General features: G+C 40.9%; 1 protein-coding gene across 1 annotated transcript in view; it reads left to right on the top strand.

Moving 5' to 3' along the window:
- dbn1 (drebrin 1) overlaps positions 1-26,790 on the top strand; it is an 86,279-nt gene that overhangs the window by 44,194 nt on the left and 15,295 nt on the right. The window contains exons 2-3 of the mRNA XM_079172259.1: positions 20,879-20,934; positions 23,435-23,547. Coding sequence (XP_079028385.1) covers positions 20,879-20,934; positions 23,435-23,547 — 169 coding nt within the window. The remainder of the gene's footprint in view (positions 1-20,878; positions 20,935-23,434; positions 23,548-26,790) is intronic.

The following is a 26,790-nucleotide window of genomic DNA, read 5'->3' as shown; positions in this document are numbered from 1 at the left end:
CACCAGAGAACAAAACTATTGGATGGATTCAAGTTGGAAAGGCAACTTTGTCCTGACCTCAGAGGAAAGGTTGTTACCTAGATCTATCAGACGCTGCATTAATCCCGGTGGTAATTTGGCTCAACTGTAGCAAGACAATTACACCGAAATGCTCTTTCTTTTGACTTCTCTCTCAGTCGAGACCAGGCAGCAACCTCTGCTTCCAAAAAGTGAAGACAATGTTGAAGTTGCTTCAACTTTCTTAACATTCTTTCTAATGGTCATCAGGGGGCGATTATGGTCCATTTAGAGTCAAATAGACCTTAAAGCAGAGTATGCTTTAGGGCGGGGCTACCTTGTGATTGACAGGTCGCTACCATGCGTTGTCCTTTTTGGAATAGTCTCTGTTTTCGTCTTTCAACTTTAAGCCTTTAACTGTGTGTTCAGTTCGTGAAAGTTAATTTGAACCCTTCTGGTCAGCTAAGAATGTCCTCTTCAGCAATAGGTTGAACTTAGCTCCACCGTCTCGCGTTACAAACTTCTGTGCAAAGAGAACAAGATGGCAAAGACCAAAATGCTGAACTCGAGGCCTCCAAGCACAATATAGACAGTGTACATTAAAAGACCTCAGATCAAGTAAATTCCCTTCACGGGATAAAGTGGATGAGCAGGAGAGGGAGGCGAATGTGTGTCAGCAAGTTGTTCTCGTAAATATTCTCATGCAGAATAAGCTACCGCCATGTTTGACAGAAGACAGCAGGTGGTCCAGTATCTGCCTGTAAACCTTCGACTGTTTACTCCGGAGGTTTCCTTTCCTCTCTCTCCGTCTCATTGCTCATGTGGAAGTGTACTATCAGAGATCTGATTCTTGATCGTCTGCAGGCAATCCCAAATGCTGCTGCCGCCATGCAGACTACTCACCAGGTTAATCAGACGGTCTCACGTTACCCAGCATGCTCGGATCTCTTCACTGGCTCCCTGTAGCGTTGAGGATCCACTTTAAAATCCTCACTGCAATGGATGATTGCACGGCCAGTGGCTGAACTACTTCACCTTTATTCTTTCAGCTTCCTGAGGTCAAACATACATTTTTCTGTCCACACACTCCCTTTAAGACCTGACTTAAAGCGTTTGAGGCCGTAGCACCAGAAATAAACTTGGACACTTTTAGAGTGTTTACACTGTTTCATCGCAACCGTACGGAAATGCTGACTGCTCGTTTAAAGGCACAGTTTCTGAATAGGGGCTGTGTGCACTTCTCACGTTTCTATACGTTCTCAGTATTTATTTAGCACTTAGACCTTCTAATGAAAAACCCCATAAAAATCTCACTTTTTACAATATGGGACCTTAAAACACTTTGTGACTTATGTCTGTGAAAAACGCGATACAAACACATTTTACCTACTTATTTACTTTGTGAAGCTTTAACTCTGGCTTCCTGCTTCTGTACCTGAAATATGATGCAGCAGGAAACCTTCAATGAATTATTCCGATGCTTACGTAACACATGTCTTTTTGACAAACACCATTTTTAGCTCCCGGTGGCTCCGTCCCTGTCTTCCTCTCTTCCTTTCTCCTGAGCGATGACTTTCATGTCAGGTTAAATATTGAAACAGGCTCTCCATCCCCCATCATCGTCACCAGGAGGCCGGGACGGTGTCAGCAGCAGAATGATGCATCTGTTTCAAGGTTGGATCATCATTCTAGAGAAGAATACTTGTTATCTGCTGGCATCGATCCGTTTCATTTGCATTCGATATATTATTAAATAATTTAGAGCGGTTTCTAAGCATGAAATAAATATCCTGCTTCGTACCTTTATGGTTCTCTAGAGTTTGTATGAAATGTGAGGAAGTGCTTTGGACACAGCTTCCCTTCATCTCCAGAAGGACCAAAATAATAAATGCAGCTTTCAAGTAACAGTAGCACTCAGCTGCAGTCAGCTGAGGTTATCACAGATGTATCATAAGAGCGTATACGTCAACCGTAAGTAACAAGAAATGCAGCACAGAAATGTGAAAGATGCAGTACGTTCGGGGTCATTTAGAAACACAAGATTATTTTTCTGTAAAAACATTTTTAAAGTTCTTCTCAGTACAGATCTCGGTCACAGATCTTTTATTTGATTTATGTTAATAATATAGCATTCATGTGAAAACAAATGTCGTCATTGGATTTTTTCAAAACTCCCAAATCAACATCGTTTTGGCCTCAAACATGAAGTATTTTTCGGGCTCTAAGTTTAGCTTCTGGCTACTGTGGTAAACTTTGAGCAAACAAACAAATGAAAGAATGGAAATGTATTTGGCTTTCAATAACCTACAATCCATCAAAATATGCCTGGATCGGCCCGGATCCCGTTCCTGATTCCACACATTAGCCACCTTTCCATTCAATTGTTAGCAGAATTTGAAGTGAACCTGTGAAATTTTGAAAAAGAAAAGTGATTTAGATGCATTTCCATCAACTGGTTTAGAGCAAATAAACTCAGCTACAGTGTAGTTTGGTGCGATATGCATATATATATGCATATATATATATGCATATATGTGTGTATATACTGTATATGTTTCTCAATATATAAATTCTAATAAGACCTTAAGACAGAGTGGCTGAACCCCCGGCTGAGTTCAGTAATTGGAGAGTGGGTGAAGCAGGTGGCATTGAGTGTTTGTGTGTGTGTGTGTGTGTGTGTGTGTGTGTGTGTGTGTGTGTGTGTGTGTGTGTGTGTGTGTGTGTGTGTGTGTGTGTGTGTGTGTGTGTGTGTGTGTGTGTGTGTGTGTGTGTGTGTGTGTGTGTGCGTGTGTGTCAGCCTCTCCGGTGGGCAGAATGTCATTCTCTGGCCGTTAATTACAGCTCTTTACCGTCTGCGTCACTTAGGGACAACAACCCAGCGAGATGACGGGCTTCCACAGCTCGCTTTGTCTCTTCCTGCTGTCTGAGTGAAAAGAGACGGGAGAAAGACAGAGAGGTGGAGAAAGTGATCTTTTTATTTTTTTTTATAGACATAATTGTCTTGCTGTAATCTTACATGGCTTTGCAGACTTGCTGACATTACCGTGAGAAATAATAGACTGAAGAAAGCCGTGTTTTGAAGGCAGGACTTGGGTTCATCTCATGCAGGCATTTTGTTAGTAACTGGAAGAAAAACAGGAATAAGATAAGATATTGATCCCCAGAGGGGAAATTCAGGGGTTGCAGCAGCACATGTACAAGTATATCACAATATGTACAGATAAATGGAAAAGTACAAAATTATATTCTTTTTTAGAAGTGTATAAAATCAAAGGAAGAATACAAATAAATACAAACACATACTGATAGTGAAGTACCATCTCAAAGTTACATAGTACAGGGGTTAGTATAGCAAAGTATAGTAAAGTATAGCGTATATAGAGTAATATATCATCTACAGAATTATAAGATTAAGTTGTTATACTTAGTCGTGTCCATATTGATATAGAAATATGATACATGAGTACAGTACAACATAGAATGGAATATATAATATAATATAAGGTGAAATATAGTAAAAGGGTTTAACATAATATATAATATAGTACAGGAATATAAAATCAAATAAAGTGAGTATGATAAATAATGAAATATAAGAAGAAGTGAAACTAGCTCCTGAGCTCCAAGAAGCTAATAGCTGCATTTGTTGCTAAGCGATATTAGCTCGGTTAGCTTGACTCAATCCCACAGCTTTGTCCTGTCAGCCCAACAACTCACTGCAGCCCCAACTGTGGATTAATCCCGCACAGAAAATAGTTCCCAACAAATACACAATTTCCTCTTGTTGTTTGTTAAAAACTGAAAAGTCCAGCTGTTTTAGGGGATTACTGAACCTTTCCCCTGGTTTATTTTACCTCCCCAATAGTGCACCAAGTCCAAATATGTATTAATATACATAGTTTAATATATTAAACTTGGGGATTTGGGGGGAACTATTACAACCTGTAGCAAATCATGTTGGAGAGGGGTAAAGATAGATTGAGGGCGAACATTATTTTTTTTATGACAAACACCAAACCGACCTCCATTAACACCACTACATGTATTCAGATGGATCAAATATTGTATGTATCTCCCCACCTAAACAGAATTAGAGCAGCGAGAATGAAAGAAAAAGGTGTTACAACACCAAAAAACCCTCTCTTATTCATTCCACCTCTTCTCTTTCCATATGTAGCTACCTCCCACACACTCACACAAAAACACATGCTCGTCACCCGTGCATTAGCAGAGGCATTCATCCTCCAGACACACAGGTGTGGGTTCACTCTGGACAGATCTCTGAGCCACTTACGCCAGAACATCACTGTTGTACTATCTTCCAGCTGCAAGTGGTTTGTGTTTAGAAAACCTCGAACTTATCTGCAGCACTACAGGCTCCGGACTGATCGTGAAGAAAAGAGAGGAGTTAGTCATTAGTGGAAAACAATGCTCATGTGTTTTTGTCTTTAGTTAATATACAATCTTAAGAGCTTCTTTTCCGTGACTGCGTTTATCTGCGGACTGATTATGTTGCTTGAAACTATTTGATTTTTTTTATTATGATGATTAAATTGAATGATTTTGACTTTTCGCCAAGAGTTACAAATGTATAACTGATTTCTATAACATTATAAATGATTAGGAAAGTCCTGTGTTGTGGAACAATTACATTTTCAAACAAGACTAAGAGTTTCCAGCTCTACATCTAACATGGTCACAGCTATATAGCTGATGTTTCTTATGCATCATGTTTATCATGTTTACCATCTTTGTTGGGTTTGTTAGAATGCTAACATTAGCACTAAACACAACAGAGGTTGATGGGAATCTGTAGAATATTTATGTGAAGATGAAAAATTTGATTTTTTCTTGAGGGAAACATTAATATTTTTACCAAATGTGATGGGAATCCATTCAGTAGTTGTGGAGATATTTCAATAAAACCCCAAAATGTCAATCTCTAGATGCCAGATGAAATGTCACCGCAGTCAGTAGGATTCCTCCTCTGGGAACCATGAATGTCTGTACAAAATGTCGTAATAGTGCAGATAAGAGTTGTTGAGATTCTTTGATGTGGAATCGAGCAACATACCGTCATTGTCGTCCCTAGAGCCGTGTCGCTATAACGTGCCTAAAAATTAAGAAAAGGAAGGGAAAAAAAGAAATAGCAACCTTTCAAATGCAAATGTGCTGCATGAGATGATGCTTCTGGTTCTGCTTTGCTATAAATAATATCGTCCTCAGTCGAGCATTTTTTGCGTCACATGACATAATCACGTTTTTCAGCAGTTTACCCATTAGACCAAGAAATCCATTCAGGGCGGAATCTCTGGGGAATCAGAGAGCCTCTCGCTCCAGTTAAAGCTGTGTAACATCCATAGTATTGTTAAATATGTTTATTCAAATGTATTTTAATTTGCACTTCCTACTGAAGTGCGTAAATGTCTCCAGCCACATGCCATCTGACCTACTTCACATTCAGCATCAGTGCACTGTGTGTTTGTGCGATGTTGTGATGTGTGGGTCACTTTGGCACGTCGCCGTTCGTCCTTGCATTCGCACCGGAAATTAGAAGGAGAGAGAGAGAGATAAGACGAGGGGGTGGTGGAGGTGGATTGAGCAGGAGACGGTGGCAGGAAAATGGAGTGTGAGTGTTTTAAATAGACAGAGAATGAAAGAGAGGCAGAGAGACATAGGGTGTGTATTAAAGAGAGAGAGAGAGAGAGTCAGGATAAAAGGCTTTGCTGGCTGACAGCCCACACCGACTCGCCACCAGAGACTGTTCGATCACAACTCACAAGGGGTCTGTGTGTGTGTCTGTGTGTGTGTGTGTGTGTGTGTGTGTGTGTGTGTGTGTGTGTGTGTGTGTGTGTGTGCGGAGCCCTTTGAAATGTTTAGTTTTTAAGTCCAGCCTCTACTACACAGATGTCTCTGTTTGAGGCGATACTACACACAGCTAGATGACTCTGCAGCATCTGAATGAACAGAGACACGGTTATAAGATATAAGATTAAAAAACCTCGAAGTAGAGAAGTCCAAAGCTACAGTAAATGTACTTTAGTCTTGTCAAAGCTTGATATTTCTTATCCCTCTGTGCCACAGAGCTCCACTGTTGTCTAAAAACTATTAAAAACACATCAAGGTGTCACCTTCCTTCATTCCCATCAACACACACACTAGTTTATTTTGCCTCAATACACCGTCCTTCTTCCCCAAATACTCCAAATGTGGATTAATCCGCCACTCAGAAATAGTCCCCCAAAAATGCTTTTCCCTCATGTTTTTTATATGAATATGAATAACATTCAGCATTTTCATTACTCACAATCAAACCCCATCCACATCATAGACGACGTCTCATTGAAGGGGAAATTAATAGGGCTGTACCGAATAGTTTGAAGCTTCATTCATAATGTAATAAAATTATTATTATTAACATTTGCATGTCATAATCCACCCTCTGCTCTCTCACACACACACACACACACACACACACACACACACACACAGCGAGCAAAGCGGCAATCAGTCCTCGCCCCCGTCATTGTCTGTCCTTTCAAATATGTTGAAAAAAGAGGGATTTTTCATTATACAACATGTCGATCCATATTTGTTGGCATTTAGCCTTTCAAAAACAAAATTTTCACTGCGGTCAAAACACAATTCACGCTCAGGTTGATGTCCACAAAGGAAGGGCGGCATAGCAGCAATCTAACAGTACCATCAATTATATTTAACCACAGGATCACAACTCGAAAACCTCAATAGATAAGCTTAAAATGGAATCAAGTAGGACATTCAGTACAGCCCTAACAATTAGCAGGGTCTCTCACAATAATAATCCTGAGAACAATAGCAACAACAACAGTACAATTAATGATAATGATGATAATTATATGTTCTGTTAAACGCTACCAAAAAGTGAGCAGCTTGAACGGGAGTCACCTCGACCTTCTGATTGTAACTTCATTGAAACATAGATGGATGGTTTGAATAATACTTTTGCAAGTCATTTCCCCCTATAATTCATTCTTCTCTTCACATTCAAACTAAATATGACACTCTTTATATCTGTCACTGAGCTGTATCTTACTCTGCTGATAGTGTCACTTTTGTTCCAGTTTTGATAGTGACGGTGATGTGTGACGTCACCGAAACAGAGGAGGGAGAAGGTCTGAAAGACATTTACTGAGCAGGAAAAACTCGACGGGAATGTCAGGAATGATATTTGACATTCTGCTGGTTGTGTTAGAAAGAGAAGAGGTGTTTGGAGAAGAGGTCATTGGTCAGCCAAAAAGAAAAGGATCACCTCTTCTTCCATGATTGAAATAAGTAAAATGCTCAACTGTAGCATTTAGAATACAAGAGTATAAGCGGTGGTAGAGTCAGGGCAAAAAGGCTCGTAGGTTTTGTTTTTGTGCACTTATCTCTGCAGACCATCAGGTCCGTCCAAACATTCTCTGTTCCCCCTCCTGTTTACACTCGTCCACTGCTCACATGGCAACGGCCCAACACTGTGCTGGACACGGTGTTGGTCAGTGCGGAGATCTGATTGGTGCAGAGGAGACGGCAGCTCCGCAGCCACAGGATGTCCATTGTAACCCAGTCCAGCACACAAAGCAGGGCTGTGAATGCTGCTGTTGCCTCCACAGAGAGTCCAGACAGCAACGACCTGCCCAGAGCAACATAACATGAACATTTTTAAAAAAAGCAGTCCAGGGATGTAGCCGTATGCGTTGTAAATATGAAGAATCTGTTTGAAAATCTCTCCAAAAGTACAAAGAGTCCTTTTACAATCTGAGTCTGCTGTGACCTGTTAAACACAAAGATCTTTTGGCTTGAACGCATTCATTTAAACTCACTCATTATGTCATCTTTTAATCACAGAGGTATGATAGCAGCACACTGCCTTCCAGGATGGGGGGTGCTTATTTAAAAAGAATAGTGGCATTTAATTAATTATGTTTTCATCTTTAGCAGTTGTGGTGAAGTAAGTGTAGTATTTGGCCAGAGGGCGGTGCCTTTGGTAACCTGCATCAGAAATGTTCTCATGTTGTGAGCATTACCGTGTTGTCATTTCTGTAGTTTCTAAATATCGTGGATGTTTTGCCATTAGTGCAAAGTAGCACTACTGCACAAGTAGAGGTGAGGCTGAAGGCCATTCATTTTGAAGGTATGTGGTGATAAAGAGTGTCGGTGATGAGGTCAGCAGCTCACCAAAGTCAAAAGGATGTATCCATCATAGACACCTGCAGCACATTTCATGGCCATCTAGCCAATAGTTATCAAGATCATTCACTAAAATCGCTCCTCATGAGATCCGTCCTTTCAGCTGTTTTTCAGTAGTTACTCTGCAGCAACTTTGCCTCAAGCATCTTTTCAGCATACCTGCGTCCAAACTGCTGCACCAATCTCACATATTGAATTTCCTTCTACGCTGTATTTAAAGAGACAGTATCTGAGTAGAATTCTAAACGGAGAATTTCAAGTCATTCGTCGAGGTATGTTGACTATTTCTGGACTAATGGACCGCTGTCCTCACTTCTCCTGGAGGCACTTTTGCATTTTTCAGTGCAAAGGAGAGAATGAGTGGACTGAGGAGGGAGGAGTGCTGAATGCTCCATGAAACCCTGGAAACAATTGCAGTGCCGCTGTCACATAGTCGGAGAAAAATGTAGTTTTTTTGTGTGTCAGTGTTTGTGTTGTATACTGTAAGTCTGTCGCTGCTTTCTCTCTTGCTGAGTAAGTGTTCAACCAAACCTGGGACACACACACACACACACACAACCCTAAACCCTCAATCTGGTCCCCAGAGAGCTGATTAGGGCGAGTCGAGTGTGCAAAGACCTGGGGATGGATGGTGATATGTGTGGATGTGAGGTGTCCTAAGGGCCCAGAACAAAAAAAAAGAAAATCCCATTCTGCTGACTAAGTCACTCTGACAGACTTTGGGCCACAGCCCACGCTGTTGTCACTGTCCTGTCCTTCTGCAACACTCACAAAGGCAAACAAAACGTACTTCTGTCTGGAATTACAGACACATTCCAGTGAAACAGACATTATAGACGTCCTCTGAAGATGTCTTTGGCACATAAATATCAGATTCTAGACCTATTTGACATAGAAATACTCTAGATAACCACTGTAAACATCTCTGGTTGACAAACACTATAAACTCATTGGAAAATAAATATTCTCGACATCTCTGGGAGGTAAATGTAGCCTCTGGATGTCTTTCTGTAGGCTTCTTGTGAGGGTTCAGGGGATCTAAGGAGTCCTAGGTTGTGGTTCCTGCCTCTCTCATCTGATGCCGTTATTTAATGTTCGACATTACTTTCAGTTAAATGAGGATTTTTATCATGGATGCCTAAAATATGTTCAGCCTGGGGCCCAAAAGAGAAATGAAACCTTTTGCTTAGGGACCAAAGCTAATTTCACTTTGTTTGTAAAAGTTACAACTCACTTCTGTTTTATTTGTGAGGGTTTCACTTCAGCTTAGAGTGGAGGTCTGTGAACATTTTCAACTGAGGTTTAGTCATGAGAAGTAAACAGTTTCTTTTCCGTTTCAACTTCTTTTGTAGGAAACTCAGTTGTGTTTATCTATATTCTCATGTTACTTCACAACAAGGTCTTTCTAGTCTTGGCAGTACTGACGTGTAACTCATTTTGGTTTCAGATATGTATATTCAGAAATCCTAATTCTTTAAATGACCAACCTATTCATTTATGTTCTGTCTCTCAGGCCTTTAGGGAAGTGCTGCTATTGTTCTAGTTCTCTCAGCTAACAACACAAAACAACTGCTGATCCAGGCAGTAATCCAACGCAAGTCAGCCTTTTCCCTCAATCTCAACACTACAAAGAACCCACAGCCCAACATGGAGACAGACAGTTAGGCGAGCGGTGAGCCTGATGGTTTGCTCACCAAATTCTTGAGTACTGATGGAAAATGTTCCCTCAGTGATTCCGCTGCCTCATCAGCTACTGGTTTGGCAAGATATCTACCCTTTCCATGTGGCGAATCCATTATTAGCCATGTAGGACGTGCAATAGGAGACATCTGCAAGAGAAATGACGTCGTTGATGTCGGTAAACTTGTGACTCAAGCCCCTCGGTGCTTGAGTTTGGATTGGATGAAATGTATTTTTCTTTTTAGAAGCTTGTTTCAGTATTTGGACCACTATGCGGATTCAGAGTAGGAAGTAGAGATTTGTCTAAAGCTTTGTGAAGCGCCACCCTCTGTCTTTGTGAGAGCGAGCGTGTGTGTCAATCTGCTGTCGTTGATGATGTCACCGCTGCATGACCTCACAGAGAGCAGCGTCTTCATCCCTGTGTGCTTGAATGGAAAGAAAAATAATGCAAAACAAATGTTTTTTTTATGTATTTATATGTTTTTCCTTCAGTATTTAGAATTGATTTCTCATAGAAACAGTTTTTTAATGAAAAGAAATGTGTGTGTTGGACCGAGTATCAAACACGATTCTTCCTTGTTCTCTGCTCGGATTGATTCCAGTTGTAGCTAATTTGGGTAAAGTCCGTATTGCTGCTTGTGTTCAGAAAACAATTAATATTTTGGAAGCTTGGCTTCTTTTGTTAAATGATGAATAATATTTCCAAAATTTTAAACACTACCCAGCTCTACACATTTTGAGAAACATACTGCATAAACAATTTAAAACACAGTGAAGTTATTTTTTCTGCTTTGGACTTTATTTATGGATTTATGATTCATAAATTAAGTTGATGAAGTTGGAGATTATCTACAGAATACAGAATATGAACCATGACCAAGAATGTGACAAAATGTCTTATTTAAAGTCCCAAAAATAGATAAATCTCCATTCACAGTACTGCAGCATTTGATGCTATCTTAGCTGGAACTGCACGGTGTAAATGTGGATTATTTGAGGCTGCATGATGAATTTGCTCACCTTGAACCATAAGTGACTGTAATACCGCGTTCATTCTCGCCCTTCCCTCCACTTCTTCACCTCTCTCTGCGCCACACACCCGGGCAATCATAATACTCAAGGGAAGCCATTACCGGAGACTTATTCTTCCCCTCATTATAATTTAATGCAGGCCCAAACAGATGCTCATGTTCAAGCCATCCTTTTGTCCTATAATTTCTCCTCTTGACTTGCTGAAGAGAAATACTCCTGTTTGTTGTTTTCAAGTTCTTCCACTATCTTTCTCTTTTATTTTCACTTCACTTGTCCCTCCGCTGTTTGTGTCAAGATGTTCATATCTTCTTTGATTCTGAATATTTAGGGTTGTTTTTAGGGAGTCATTGTGAGTCTGACTCTCAACATCTGTCCAGCGCTTCAGTTCATGATCACATTCCTCTAAACCTAAGAGGACTTTTATGGTAATGAGCAGGCTTGTATGGCAGCCTCTACCATCATTGTATGAATGTGTGTGTGTGTGTGTGTGTGTGTGTGTGTGTGTGTGTGTGTGTGTGTGTGTGTGTGTGTGTGTGTGTGTGTGTGTGTGTGTGTGTGTGTGTGTGTGTGTGTGTGTGTGTGTGTGTGTGTGTGTGAATGGAGGGAATGTTGGCATGTGGTGTAAAGCACTTTAAGTAGTCAGATGACTAGAGAGTTGCTTTATAAATGCAAGTCCTCTTACCAACACTGCCATGTTAACTTCATGCATGTTGACATTCTATCATGCTAAACGTTAAATGGTTAATGTTAGCATGCCCAACGTTAACATGCACGTTAGCGCTGTAATTCGGAAATATCCCGCAAAATCAATTAGCATGTAATCCACATGAACCAGGAAGTATGAAGATAGCAAAAACCTGAAGGAAAACATTCATATTTTCCCCCCAAAATTGATAAATAATAGTGAAACTGCTTCTTCCTGGTCTGTGAAGAACATTGCGGTGTGGTGGCGGCGCTAGCGTGGCCGCAGCTTATCGGCCTTCCCATCTCTGCCTTTCACACCACTCACACACGTGTCTTACTCATCGGATCGGCGTGCAGATTTCTGCATTCCCAGACCGACAGGAACAGGAGTCACGGCTGTTCCCCAGTGCCCTCGTTCACTCCCCCCCCTGAAACATTACCCATGATTCCCGTCCTCATGTCTGTCTGCCTCATTTCTTTCGCATTAAGTCACCGTGTAGGTTTTCTCGCTCTATAAATCAGGCTACATTATCCGACCACAGGAATAACAGTCATTGCCAGCATACTTAATCATCCCCCGTAGTCCTCTCCGTCCTCTCCCACAATGCTCTCTGCCTGCCTGCTTCTGCCTTCACAGCTCTTTGTCTGTATTTACAGTCTCTCCGTTCTGCGTATCTCTTTAACCACACATATTTTTCTTTTCCCTCCAGCCATTAAAATCCCGAGAGGGATCCATAACTCCCAAACCCAGAGGATAAATATTGGATTTGTTTTGGGGAACAAAGCCTGCTTCTCTTTTGAAATTGGAGAAATAACAGAAAGAAACACTGCGCATGCTACTGTTGTGTCTGTATTTGATCAGAGTCTTTTCCATCACTCATTTTATGCTACTAGATGCAGCTTGTTGGACTTCAGAGAACGTCCGGTGTTCTGGAACAACAGGAAGGGAAACTTTTTGCACCGTTTTTTTGCTGCATCTGTTGTAATTAAATTGCACGTTATAGTTGCAAAACTGACATCGGTAACCTTCCTCTCTCTCTCTCTCTCTCTCTCTCTCTCTCTCTCATTCACTTTGGTAATGTCTCTGTCTCGTAGGTAACTGCTGAGTCAGCTTTATCTGCTTTTGTCTTTTCCTAAACGAGCAGTCGGATTCACTGAGTCAGTAGGAAAGCTGACAGCGGCTCAGAGCAGCCTGGTGACGCGTGTCCAACAGGCCTGAAAGTAGCCTTGTGGGGGGGGGGGTCGAACCTGTAACTCTGGCAGCTTTATTGCCTCGTTCTGTTCTTAGACCCCGGTGCTCTCAACATTACTAATTTCCATCGGGTTGCCGTGGCAACTGGTGCTTATTCATACACGATCGGCGCTTTAAAAGTGCAAAACTGATTTAATAAACACAGATTACTGAGTCTTTTAATGTCATTAAGATGGTGAAATCCACGGCACTCATTGAGCTCTCTTTTCAAAAGGCCTGCAGGTATTGATCATGTTATTTTCAAAGATGGACTCGCTGCCCCAAAAACTCATTAATTTATATTATATGTCACATACGTTCAGTAACTGTTACCTTCAAAAGTCTCCCTGTCGCTGATGAAATGATGAATCCAAAAGCAACGGCAAAAAATGTGATGCTGGCATGTTGGCCTACTTTATCGACTTACAAAACGTTAAGATATCCAAAATAATAACCTCCAAAATCCCCGTCCCCATTTAATAAAAGAGCTTTTGAAGAACCATATTAGCTCCCTTAGCTTGTGGCGTGCTAGCCCCGATGGGGCTGTGCAGCAAACCTCATTTTGTTTCTGCCTAAAATGTGTTTCAGCCGGTTCTCATCCACTGTTTGTAGCTACACCTGAAATGTGAAATGATAGCCTGTCCCAAACATAACCAGCCCAAAAGATACGAGCTGCCTGCCTGCGTTTGAAGCACCGCAGCAGGCTGCTACTCAGGAACGTGAGCCGCCTCAAACAGACAGACAGAAACAAATTTACATTTTTATACTGCTACTGCATTTTATTTTTATTACATGCTGTTTACTGCGGACGGAGCTCCGTACATCAGGTCTGCAGATCCTTTTGAAGTTGTGAAGTGAGTCCAGCTGGATCATCATCATCATCATTATACAACACACATACACACACGTGCACTCTGCATGCTGTGTGCTCACCTGGTGTGTGTGTGTGTGTGTGTGTGTGTGTGTGTTCTGCCCTTCAGCTGTCCTACAGCCTCTTCCTTCCCTCCATCACTACCTGCACATCGTTGCTCCCCTCAGGTCAGAAACTGCTGTTGCCGAGATAACGATGGGGGGATGCTGCCCGGTTGCCATGGTGACACTCCATGCAGGGGTGTGTGTGTGTGTGTGTGTGTGTGTGTGTGTGTGTGTGTGTGTGTGTTGAGGGGGGTTATATTGGCTACCTCTTTTTCTTTTTTTAACAGCCAATGCCATGCACTGCCGATCCTAAATACAGGAGGAGGACAAAATAACAGAAACAGCAGCAATTCAAAAAATCTGGAGCTTTATTACTTCCTTTCCTGAAGCAACTTGTCACACAATATGTCGCCACCTGGTTTCAGGTCCTGTCTGTCTGCACACCAGGTCAGAATCCTCTCGGTTTAGACTACTTTACCTTTTATTCCTCAGACCTCCCAAATTTGGACTCCTGACTCCAGGTCGGGCATCTTTTTGCCTTTTAAAACATTTCTGAACAGAAGTTCTGTTGTAAAAAGTGATTTGTTCGTCTTTAGAAACATCGTCCTGTGTTTGTTGAGACTGTCGCTGAGGTGTTTATTCAGTCCGTCCTGTTCCTGTAAGTGAGATTCAACATGTCGCCACTGTTCCTCCTCCCCGCTTCCGTTTATTCATCTTCTTGAAACATGCTGAAATCATCTCTGTTGGTTGCCTCTTGAACCTGAGAAGTCTGACACAGTGCGAATCAGCTTCCAGCTCAAAATAGCTGAGGCTCTGCAGCTTCTTCTTGTTGAGCCCCCCCCCTTGTTTTAATGGAAAAGATCCAGTGTGATTCATGTGTGTGTGTCGCATTGTGTGCAACAGTATTAAATGTGATTTATGTTTTGTGAGCGTGTGATAGACTACATAGAAAGGAGAAAGACTGAGGAGGAAGGGGCAGGAAATAAAAGCACAAAAGAATTAAGGTCCATTTAAAGATACAATGAAACTGCAGCTGCGATGCGAATGAGCTTGATTTAGTCCAGACAGTGAACACATTTAATGACACAAAATGATCTCTTTTTCTCTGAACGTTATTATATCATTTGCATTTTCCTCTCCGAGCTTTTCTCCGTCACTCTCAGGCTGCATGTTGGTGCTGCTGAACTTTAATTTTAACACCATGTAGGTGAAGGCGTACGTTATCACACTCTAAGGAATGTTAACACCACGTTACATCTTTGTGTCTGACACGGCCACACAGAAACCTGAACAAGGATAACAAAATCCGTTATATGAAAGTCACTGTTAGTTCACAAGTACACACACAACCACACAACCTCCTACAGTAAAGAGCAGATTAGAGAGGAAAGCTGTTGTGCCGCCTCCAGTTTAAAGCACCGTGATTCTTCTGCACATCAAAGGCAGCGTGGGCACACACGCACACACACACAAGCACACACACACACACACAGACACACACACATACTGTATATAGTATATTTCCCAAAGGTACTCAGTTGGTTCGACAGCCACAGCTTATGATTCGAATGATTTCCATACTCACTGAGCCTTTGTGACCTGCATGTAGAGATGTACATACTATATGTGTGTCTGCTTTAGGGCTGACCCTTGTTATTCGAGTTTGTGTTTAAACATAAAGTAAATATATATAGATAAATGTGATATTTGATTTGTAATGATTCAAATTCAAAAGGGCCTTATTCGCTGATGCAAAATAGAGAAAACGATGCCAAACAATCTGGTAAAGTAATGTGAGGAAGCATTTTGGATTTGATTCCATGGATGTAAAGTCCCTCTAAATAAATAAATAAATAAAAACTAAATATGCTTTTTGTCCATTTTCCTACACATTGACACAAAAGCAGTTTCTGATCTGATGCCGGTCCATGCTTTTCGAAACCGTTCTCTGTTGGAAAATAAATTTGATTTGATGAACAACTTGATTTGGTTCAGGGAAAGATCGTTGACCGACCACCACGACACCTTTATGACCTCCAGCAGCTCTGAAAAGTTAATCCAATGTGGAAGTATTATCTCAGGGGGCGACTGCTCTGGTTGCAAAGAGAAGTCAGGTTGTATAGAAGTGTAATTCGTTTAGTAAAGTATGATTCCATTTTGAGTAAAATAGAAGATAAAGTAGGGTGTGCTTTAGGGCGGGGCTACTTTGTGATTGACAGGTCGCTACCAAGGTGTTGTCCGTGTTAGACCTTAAACCGTTTCAGTGTGTTTTCAGTTTCAATTATTTGTAACATTTCGGTCAACTTGAAAAAGTCTTCAGACTTCGTTCCGCCCTCTAGTGTTTCTTCTGGTTGCCAAAAAAAGGCAAGATGGCGACTGCCAAAATGACAAAGCTGAGGCTTCAGAACCGTAGACTATAAACCAATGAGTGATGAGCCAGTGACTTCATCCACTAGTTATACACAGTCTGAGCTTTACACTGACTTTGTCGCTCTATAATAATGTCACCTGATCGTTATATTTTCTTCCGTTGTAAAGGTCCTTTATAACGAGAACATAAATATGATGTCGTTTTGGAGAACTTGATTAAAACCACTAATTCAACTGTCTTGTGTCATTAGCTTGTCGTGCAAGTGTGTCGGGTAGTTAATGACTGTGTGGGTTGTGTTCAAATTCCAATCAGCTCAAACTTGATCACGACAAAAAAACAATTGTTCTAGATGTTATAAAATATTAAAGAGCAGCCTGATCTCTCAATCGTATTGATATGAAAAGATGAAGCAATGAAGCAGTATTGGTAAAGCAAAGGTCGAGGGGAGAAGAGGTTATTGACGATGACCTCCACACGCTGGCTGCTGTTTACCCCCCCCCCTCCCCCCCTCCTACTCCTTCTCTCTAATTTTAACCTCCCTGCCTCCTCCCTTTCCTTCCACCTCATATCCTTCTTTCCTTCTCCTTCTCCATCATTTTGCCTTTGTGCCTTTCTCATCTGCATCTACTTCATTTTCCTCCTCGTCCTCTTTCTATTCTACTTCCTCTCCTTCTTCTTCCCCCTTCCCTCCTGCTCCCCTTTTCTTTCCTTTTCCTCCCCTGTATTGTTTCTTTTTGTCTCATCTTCCTTCCTCTCTTTCTCCTCTTATGGGGCTGTTTCTAGGTCATGGGGCTTTATATGAATAATAAACAGCTGTCTGCTTTAAAGAGAATTATTTATAGAGCATCGAGTGAGTGAGTGAGATTCACATCTTTCTCTCTCTCAGTCTTAAACGCTTGCTCTTTTTCTTTCTCATCCATTTTACACCCTGTTGTCTTTATTGTCTGTCATCTTTTTATTTCCTGATTGATGCTTTCTTTGTTTCTCGTCTATCATTCGCCCTTCACCCTTTCCTTTCCTGCCTCCAACAATTTGCTTCTCTACTGGTTTGTTGTGAAGCTGCTACTACTGCAACTGTGACTACAGTAGTAGTAGTAGTAGTAGTAGTAGTAGTAGTAGTAGTAGTAGTAGTAGGCACGGTCAACATAACATCATAGTCCTATGTTTTTCATATTGTGACCCTCAAAGCCCAGAATCCTTTGGAGAAAGATGCATTTTACATGATTTATTAACGTGACATGTCTCTATCTCTATGGGGAGGGGGTTGGAAGCAGAGAGTGACTCGGCAGAAACAGACAGGATGGAGGGAGGTGAGGTCAGCAGAAAGTCAGACAGTGGCCAGACTAAAGCTTCAGGCTGAAACAGAATGAGGTCATCTGGACCGGTAATACAGTGGCCCATTGACGAGCAGCCGCGAAAAAAGAAAAAATCTTCCCTCATTTAACAAGCAGCATCAAGTTAAGTCCTCCCTCAAAGTTTACAAACTATGCATTATTTTAAAAAAAGCACAAAGCTTACAGTTCTATAGTTTGAACTATTTTAAGGTCACAGTGTTGCTGTCATATTTGCGCTCATGCAGTAAAGGGGAGCTTATTAGAAGTATCTAGGAAACCTTCATTTCTTGTGCTAGCTGAAGTTTGCAGATAATTAATAAGAAACGTGTATATTCTCCTGATCTGAGGGTGTCTTGGTGCCTCGGGGGTTCAGGATGCTGACCTGTCTGTTCTTCAGACAGACAGAAGTCCTCATTAAGAAACCCATCATGACCTGATGTAATACCTGCAGTGACATAGAAGTAGAATCTGTAACATGCAATTATTTTGTTCCAGGACATTTTGTTTTGTCCAAGTTCATTGTGTATTTCACGTTTAAATGTGTCCGTTGTGACTCTACTGTCTGCATCGGGCTGACTTTGCACTCACTTGCTCCGTTTTAGAGATTTGGGGGAAATGAGAACTCAACATTAATATGGACAAGATAACAACACCATGTGTCTAATAGCACAACATGATGTACTGACGCATTCTGTAATAATACGCTGCATTTTATAATAAATAATATAAAATGCCCTGAGTTTATCTGATGAAGATATTCTTGTAGAAATATAAAGATCACTCAAACCAGCAGACAATCTAAACCAACATGAGGTCATTGAGCTTTTGTGCTGATTAGGTTTGGTGAAGAGTTTTATATTCCAGTATTTTATACATATATACAATCTTTAATAATCGACAGTGTACTGCTCTCCAGTTTATAATCTCCTGTTTCAACCCTAATAGATGAAAGGGTCATTTCTCTAACCTCAATCCCTGCATGCATTTAATATGTTGGTTTTCAATTTCCATACCTTCTGATTTGATGGTGAGTCAGTCTGCATTAGAGTGAAAACCATGAAAACCTTTTTATTCATCCGGATCCAATATTTAATAGCTGGAAGCTAATCCTCTTTAACTCCACCTGACCCACCAGATGGTCCATCACTTAAACACATACTGTGTCAAATGACTGCATCGAACCCGCAGTAATGTATCTGACACTTCCAGTGGTGGAAAACACATTTCTTTACTTTTTTACTGTACTTCAGTGCAATTTTGAGGAACTATTTTACTATTTTACAATCCACATTTCAGAGGGAAATATTGAACTTTGTACTACGATACATTTATATGATAACTGGAGCTTTTTTCCGATGTATAAGGAATTACGCATTGCAATTAGCCTCATGCATGTTTAACCACCTCAATGCATCTGTAATAATGATCGTGTAATACAACTACACAATGAGTTAATCTAGTTTTGATACTTTAGCTGCACCTTTGTTTGTAATGGAATATTTTATGGTGTGGTATTGCTTAAAGTAAATAATCTGAATATTTCTTGTACAGTAGCTGTTGGTGTGTGTAAAATGATGCCCAGGACATCTTTAGAGGGAGAGAGGGGATAGATGAGATTAAAAAAACAACACTATCAAACTAAAGTAAAGCTCGGCCTAAATACAGCTGAAACTGACAATGTTGAGTTTAGACAGTTGTTTTTATTATTTTTTGGACATTTGTGCTTTATTTGATTGTGAGATAATCAGGCAGGGAGAGAGAAGGGAGGACATGCAGTAAGGACTCAGATGAAAGTTTAACCAAGTCTGACAGTACGGAGATGAATCTGAGATGTGCCTAAAATGGCCACCACACAGATGATAAACCATTTAGATTCTGGTAACACACTTTTGATTTTAAACCCACTAGTGGTGACGATAACAATCCTCAGACAGCTTCACAAGACGTACGGTAGATAGTATGGTTACAGGCTTGTTGTGTTGTCGGAATAAATTAATTCTGACCTGCAGGTTAATAGATTTGATGACAGGGTCATAAGAAGAGGTCAAACGGTTTTAATCTGAACTGTAATCTCTGCCGCCTTCATTTGACCTCAGCCAAAGAGGTCAGAGGCTGCATATGTACTGTGGGTGTGAAAGTAATTGTGTATGTTATGCTGGAAAAAGACATTGGTGGAGATGGCAACAAAGGTCAAATTGTGTGTTTTGGTCTTGTTCTCTTACATTTGTGCACACAAAAGTTTTAGACCGGAAAGTGAGGACATTCTTCACAGGGCTGTCTGAGGATTTAGACTTGGTAAATCGACTTAGGGAGTGTTTTATGTCGACTGATGTCCTGAATGGTAAGAAAGTATGCATTTGTTGCGTCACCTTTTCTAATCCAGGCAGGCCACAATTCACACTGTCATTCATCAAACCAAGTAATCTGCTTTCCACACACACACACATACACACACACACACACACACACACACACACACTTGACCAGATAAAGCAGCTCTATCCTGAAGAAGCTTGTAACACTTGCGTCTATTGACGACCCGAGGTTGTTCTGTCAACCTCGGGTCCTTTTCTCAGCCGTCTTCATCAGGAAGTAACTGGTTTGTTATCTGATGTTAATTAGTTGATACGCAATTGCAGCATTGTGTACTAGCGCCGCAGTGTTCACGGACAACGCACTGAACCAGGATCAGCCTGAACTAACGCGTGAGCACAGAGAGTGTTGATATTAGAAGAGAAACGGGAAAGCACTGTAAGCTCTTGTTCTGTAGCCCTGAGAGGGATGCACGTACTATTTCTGATAACTTCTACCTCTTGTTCATGTACAGTAGTGGTTGAATGCACCTACTGTAAGTCACTTTTGGTAAAGCTATCTGCCAAGTATATAATGGTATGGCTCTATGGATGGAAATGTCTGTCGGTCCACATCTTTGTTTCAGACTGAAATATCTTAACTATCAGACATATTGTGATGACATTTTGTGCAGATATTTGTGGTTCCTAAAGGATGAATCCTACTGACTTTGGTGCTCCTCTGATTTTTCCTTGAACTCCACCATCAGGTCAAAATGTAAATGTGACCAATGCTTCGGTGTAGGATCAGATACCTGGAAATCTTATGACATTCACATCAGCCTCAGCGCTTTGTGCTAAGTGTTTATTAGCTCATGTTAGCATGCTAACACGCCGCTATGGCTGTCGACTCCAAGTCTTGCTGCTGGAAACATCTCTCAAATGGTTAATTGTTTGGCTAATTGTTTCAGGCCTATTTAAAGTTCATACAGAGTCTGGAACGTGTTTTGCCGCTAAGTCTAAAGTCATCAGATTAGCGACTTGAGTCCAGGCCGCGAACACAAGCCGCGTGACACTGTAACATTCATAAAGGTGAAACGTTGTCTTCTTTCTCTCCCTCTCTTTCTAACAGGGCCTTGTACACATATGAGGATGACAGCAATGATTTGAAACTTGCATCATCAGGCGGTAAGTCTGTTTTTTTTTTTGCCAGCAATCCAGTACATGAATTTAATCACCCCCACATGTGACGTCTCGCTGTTCTCATTCTTTTCATGTCATAACGAACATGGCCGTATAAGCATGTTAACATCATGTGTGGAGATGGTTGTAATTTGCTGCTGCGCACCATCTTTGATGAGCTCTGCAGGTTCTGATGTTGCTTTGGGGGGCGAATTATCATGTTCTTTGTCTCCTGATTGTTTCTGAGCTGGATTCATTATTACCACAGTTAATGGAGCGCTGCACGATCATTACAGTTTAATGAGTCTCCTCCGTATTTGATGCACACACATGCAGTATAAGAGGGTCTTCCTCCTGCCTCCCTTTAATGACATCATTGCAGCATGGTAGGTGTGAATCTGCAAATAAACATGTGGACATAACCCTTATACACTTTCAGGACTGTAGATTTCTCTCTGTTTCACCCACATTTGATTGTGTGTATCATGTGTGCAAAACACAATTCGTATACCTCATGTAGTAACTCAGACTCTCATGATGATCATTTCTCTTTATCTTACAGAGATGGCTTTGGTCTGAGTGTTAATTTCTACCCTGGAGCACACACAGTGGAAGGAAATCTAATAAACATATTTATCGGAGCAGTTAGAGTGTAAAAATGGAAGTAATATATTTCGAAAGACAATAAACTGACAAATATAACCAATGGAGGGATGTGTAATTAGATAGATTCACAATAAAGTTAATGATTTATGCACAAACCGGAACCTAATAGGTAGTAAACAACATAGTAGTATTTTAATGTGCTTAACCTTACTTTGAGAAGAACCTGCTGGCTTCCTGCTGCTGTATTTTTCCTCATGTGAGTAGTCCTCTTTTAGTGATCTCCTATTATTAAACAGGGTTCCCATGGGTCCTTAAAAACCTGAAAAACAGTTGACCAATATTCCAGTCATGGAAAAAAGTCCAATGTTCTTGAAAATCAATTGTTGTCCAGGACGATTATCCTAATCTCCTATTTTCCAATAAACTACTAATCTTTCTACCAGAGCTTCCCAAAACTGTTCACATTGCCATCTGGAAGACCAAGTTATGTGCCGGATCATATTATCGTTCAAAAGATAGTTTATGAGAGTATTTGAAATGTTGAGATGTGAAAAGCTGCATCCCAAATCACGTCACATGCTAGCACAGGAGGGTTACAACTGAAAAAAACTTTACATTTAACTATTAGTCACTGTTGGCTGGTAAATGTGGTAGTTTCTATTATTCTATTATCAATGTTTTGTAGTTTCTAAGCATGTAAGAGATGATTTGAAGTTATCCTGCACGTCTTTTAAATCAGCCCCATCCCTGTCTGTCACAGCAGCTCGATCATCACTAAATAAAGTCCTGGAAATGATCTCTAGAAAAGAGCTGGAACCCTGTTAATGTTTCCCGGGAGTTTCCTGGATAACTGAACCACATTGTATGTGTCTGTTGGCATAAACATCCCTTAAATCACACATTAGCCTGAGCTGCTGTTGCTATGGAGAAAAAGCCAGTCGGAGGCAGAAATTCAATTATTGCAGCTAAAAACAAAACATGTCGCCATAGTAACTGAGTTAATCCAAAATGCACCAAGAATCTGAAAGTGAGTGAAACTGTTAAATATTTGATTCGCTTTTTAAGTCAGAAAGTACTGCGAGACAAACTAACACATTGTTAGTTTTGGCTTCAGAAATGCGTCTCGTGGTTTTACTTTGACGTGCGTCTTATTCCTTGAATCTCATGTAATCATCTGCACATCATTCCTGAATATAAACACGCTGATCACATGAGAGGAGTAAACTACAGAGAAGTGTCTGCATCACTAATGTTGGAGCGCTGCATTGATGAAGAGCCACTTCTGCCGACAGTGGTCTTCCTTCATGTCGGCAGCTTCTCCTCAGAGAGAGGCGTGAATATTTCAGCAGCCACGGAGAGGAAACGCAGTTTGTTCATCCGCACCGTAAACCTCGGAGGGATCTATCTGCCTCCTCACATCTCCAGCGGAGCACGGTCGCGTTTGTGTGTTTGGATGCGAGGTGTTTACAAATGTGTGCGTAGACGTCTCTGAAAGCTACGCTGAGATGTGGAAAGCAGGATCATAATCTGAGGCATGAAACCAGCAGCCTGGAACACAACACCACTGAGCCTTTCCTTCAGTAAAAGCTAATTTACCTAATTTACTCCTTTGCAATTAACGGTCATGCATTCAAAACACTACTTAGAGGTGCGTAATTCAAAACTCTGAACATCAATATAGTAGCAAGCAACACTTTACGATGTAAAGAAATAGTGGTGCATCTCTAGCTTCCTGGCAGAGTTGCATTATAAGATCTCTGATTGCTTTATTTCACGAGCTGATTCATCTGTTAATATTCTCCCAGTTTGTGTATTTCGACTACATGCTCCTTCCTGCTAGAGGACAGTGTAACAGAAGCATCACTGGTGGAGTAATGCAGCCTCTTGTTCTGTGGTGCAGGAGGAGGTCTGGCAGAGATCACACTGACCTTTGACAGTGCCAGGGTGATGTACGGCTTCTGCAGCCTGAAGGAGCCCGCCGCCACTCTGCCACGATACATCCTCATCAACTGGGTGAGTCGCCGGGTCAGGGGGGGGGGGGGGGGGGGGGGGGCATGACGCTACGCCAAACACTCCAGGCAACACACACACACACACACCGAAATGTCCTCAAAGGAATTAAAGGAGGATATTGGAGTCATTTAGGGTCACAGCACATTTTTAATGTAACTGTTTGTTTAACAAGGACACGCCGTGTCACCGACGGGAACGACCTGAATCCAGCTTCTGTCTGTTCTGCTGCTGAGGCTGCAGCTCTGTGATTGGATGATATTACGTTTCTCACTTGCAGTTGCTGCTGCAGCTGAGAGCTGCAGACGTGAAGTACTGAGTGTTCACTTTATTAGGCATTAGGATAAATCTTCTTGTTCTGCTGTTGAGTCTACTTTTAAACACTGTGATTGAGGTTTTAACTCAATTATTTGCTCTAGCATTGAGGTCTTGTTGTACGCCCACAATGACGAAAAACCATCAACACAAAAAACTGAACATTGGTATTATTTATGACGGAACTTTATTTAATTGCATTAGATTGCACAGGTGTGCCTAATAAAGTGGCCACTTAGTGTAAGATGCTGATGTCACCAGAAACAAGCAAAGAGAATAACAGCTCGTCCAATCTAAACACTGGCTCCACTTACAGGCCATGACGGTTACAACATCTTTATTTATTTTGTTTTACTTTCTGTTTTCATGAGTTTTTCTGGTTTTACATGAAACACATACATCATTTGTATGTCCATTCTTTTAAAAAGGATCCCTCATCTTTTGCTACTTCTGACGTTTATGACATTTTTACTTTTAATGTTTTTTTGATCTGATTGAGCGTCTCAGGACGGAGGACTAAAGAAGCCCTCTGAGACCAATGTGTGGACTAGTAACTAGAACTAGTAACTTTCCATTTTATAATACCATTGCAATGAGAAGATATAACTAGCTGGCCCTAAAGTTAAAAAAGACTTAATTTCTTTAGTTTTATCAGTTTCTATGTTTTGGTGGTTTGGTGGTTTTGGTGGTTTGTATAAGCTTGTAAGTTTTAATAAAAGCAGCGATGTTACCCATTAACTTTTAGCTAGCGGTGAGCGATGCGTGTGTAGTTTTTAAAGTATTTGTTTACTTGTAGTATAGATATAGAAACAGGAAAGTTTGCAGATTTACCAAATGCTTACTTCAACGGTGGGAATATTAATTAATATATTGCTGCTCGCTGTGTTTAAAGGGAATTATCAGCAATTTTGAAGTCAAAACAAATCATATTGATATTTTTATTTATAAAGATATGACAGAAATAATTGTTCGCACCAAGACTTCTGATCAAATGACAAAATGTGTTATGTTACATAATTTGGCTCAGGTTTATCAGGTGTTCCTGGCAGTCTCGTGGATTTGTGTTTTGGAGAGCACAGATGAATCTACAGTGTATTATGTGGTGATTTTACCACTAAGAGAGCACATGTGGCTGTGATGAACGTTACAGAGACTGAACTTCCAAACGGAGACGAGTCGCCACACATGAATTCATGATGTAAAGGAAATGTAACCTGAAGAAACTCATCACTTGTGATGTTGGAACTGAACTAAGAGTCTCCAACAGAGTGTGTTAATAGCATTTAAACGCAGTCTGAGCTCATCCGAGAGCCGTAAGATGAATGTTTTACTGCCTCAACCTGACAACAGCAGGAGCGCCCTGAGCGAGTTCATCTGCATAATGAGAGAGCGTTGAGAGACATAGAGAGAAATGCAGAAAGAGAGCGGAGAGAAGAAGTGAAAAGAGAAGGAGAGGCGTGGAGTCAAACAATCTGCTCTCCTAGAAACAAAGTTTATATACGACTAATTTGTCTTGCCAGTTACACTTTGATGGGACATTTAATTGTTGTGTGGATTATGTTCAGAAGCAACGATTTTCCAAGTTAAAGTATCCTTTAAACCATCTTTATGTCGTACAACTTTGCAATAACAATTATATCTAAAAAGAAATGAAATGAAAGGGTTGTTATTAACAAATTTGGCAAGTCTCATGATTTGCTGATGTTGTTTACTGATCAAATATTTAATTTCCTTTCCGTCATTATTGTGATGTCTATAGCCCTATTCGTGCTGGATGTGTTTCTCTGGGGGGAGGTGGGTGTGAATTACCTCTTGTTTTTCAACCATTTTTAATCAGCTCAGTGTGAAATTTGTCTTCTGTGTGAAAATGGAGGAAGTAGAAAATGTTTTTGATGATTCGATCTGATTGACGGAAAACAAATTAACACCAGCAGCGTGGATGGGTTTACATTAGAGATGTACGCGTGCGTCTCATGAAGGTTGCCTCGTGGCGTCGGTATCCTACACCGAGGGCTGCTGACCAAGCGGCGGTATTTGATGAGTTGGGAGTGAGAACGGGTCGACCGTCCGCCTCGACCTCCTCCCGTCACTTTGCTTGCTGTACAAGAATGAAGCACCGACTTTGGAAAACATGCTGCCTGTGAACATAATCCCAGCAGCCATTACATTTCCCACCAAAAGATATTTGTCAAAACCCACTTAGCTGCATTTAAACGCAATACGAAAATTTGCAGGGAGGTGATGGGGCTGCATCATGGGAGTACAAACCTCAACCAAGTGCTGTTGGACATTGCCGAAACAACCATAAAAAAGTGCAATCATGTTTCTGTTGCTGTGAGCGGATATAGTCGGAAAAAATATGAACAATTTGTGTCAGATACGCTGACTAAACACAGTTCATCATGTTGATAAAACATTATGATGAAACTGTTGCAAATAGGTAGAATATATATAGAATTTCCAGGAGACAGGGTGATTGAGAGATCCGCTAATTGCAGTGAATGGAGACAGAAAGGAAAATAGAGAGACAGAGGAGTCCATCGTAATGTGACACAGCAACACTAATTGACTCAAATGTATAGAAAATGAACAGAAATACATCGTAAAATACATCCAGCATTGCCAAAATGTATCACACAGTCTTAAATATACTGCAAAACCATTGAAGTTATCTCTCTTACGCTCTCTTTTTCAGTCAGACGCACGCAGATGAACACTCTGATAGATAAAGTGGATAAATACTGATATTGAGAGATAAATTGCCATGAGTTTCTCTCTCTCTCTCTGTAATTGCAGCTTTTTGCGTTTGTATTGTGTTGGTCTGAATGAGCCGTGATTACTGAATGTCATCCGGCCTTTTGTAGTAATATAAGCTGTTGCAATAAGCCAACATGACCACGGCTGAACAAAAGGCCCTGATGAGACCAGAAC

This window comes from Pholis gunnellus (genome assembly GCF_910591455.1).
Source record: "Pholis gunnellus genome assembly, chromosome: 13".
Classification (NCBI taxonomy): Eukaryota; Metazoa; Chordata; class Actinopteri; order Perciformes; family Pholidae; genus Pholis; species Pholis gunnellus.
The sequence above is the reverse complement of the archived record's forward strand: the minus strand, read 5'-3'. Positions and strand labels throughout refer to the sequence as shown.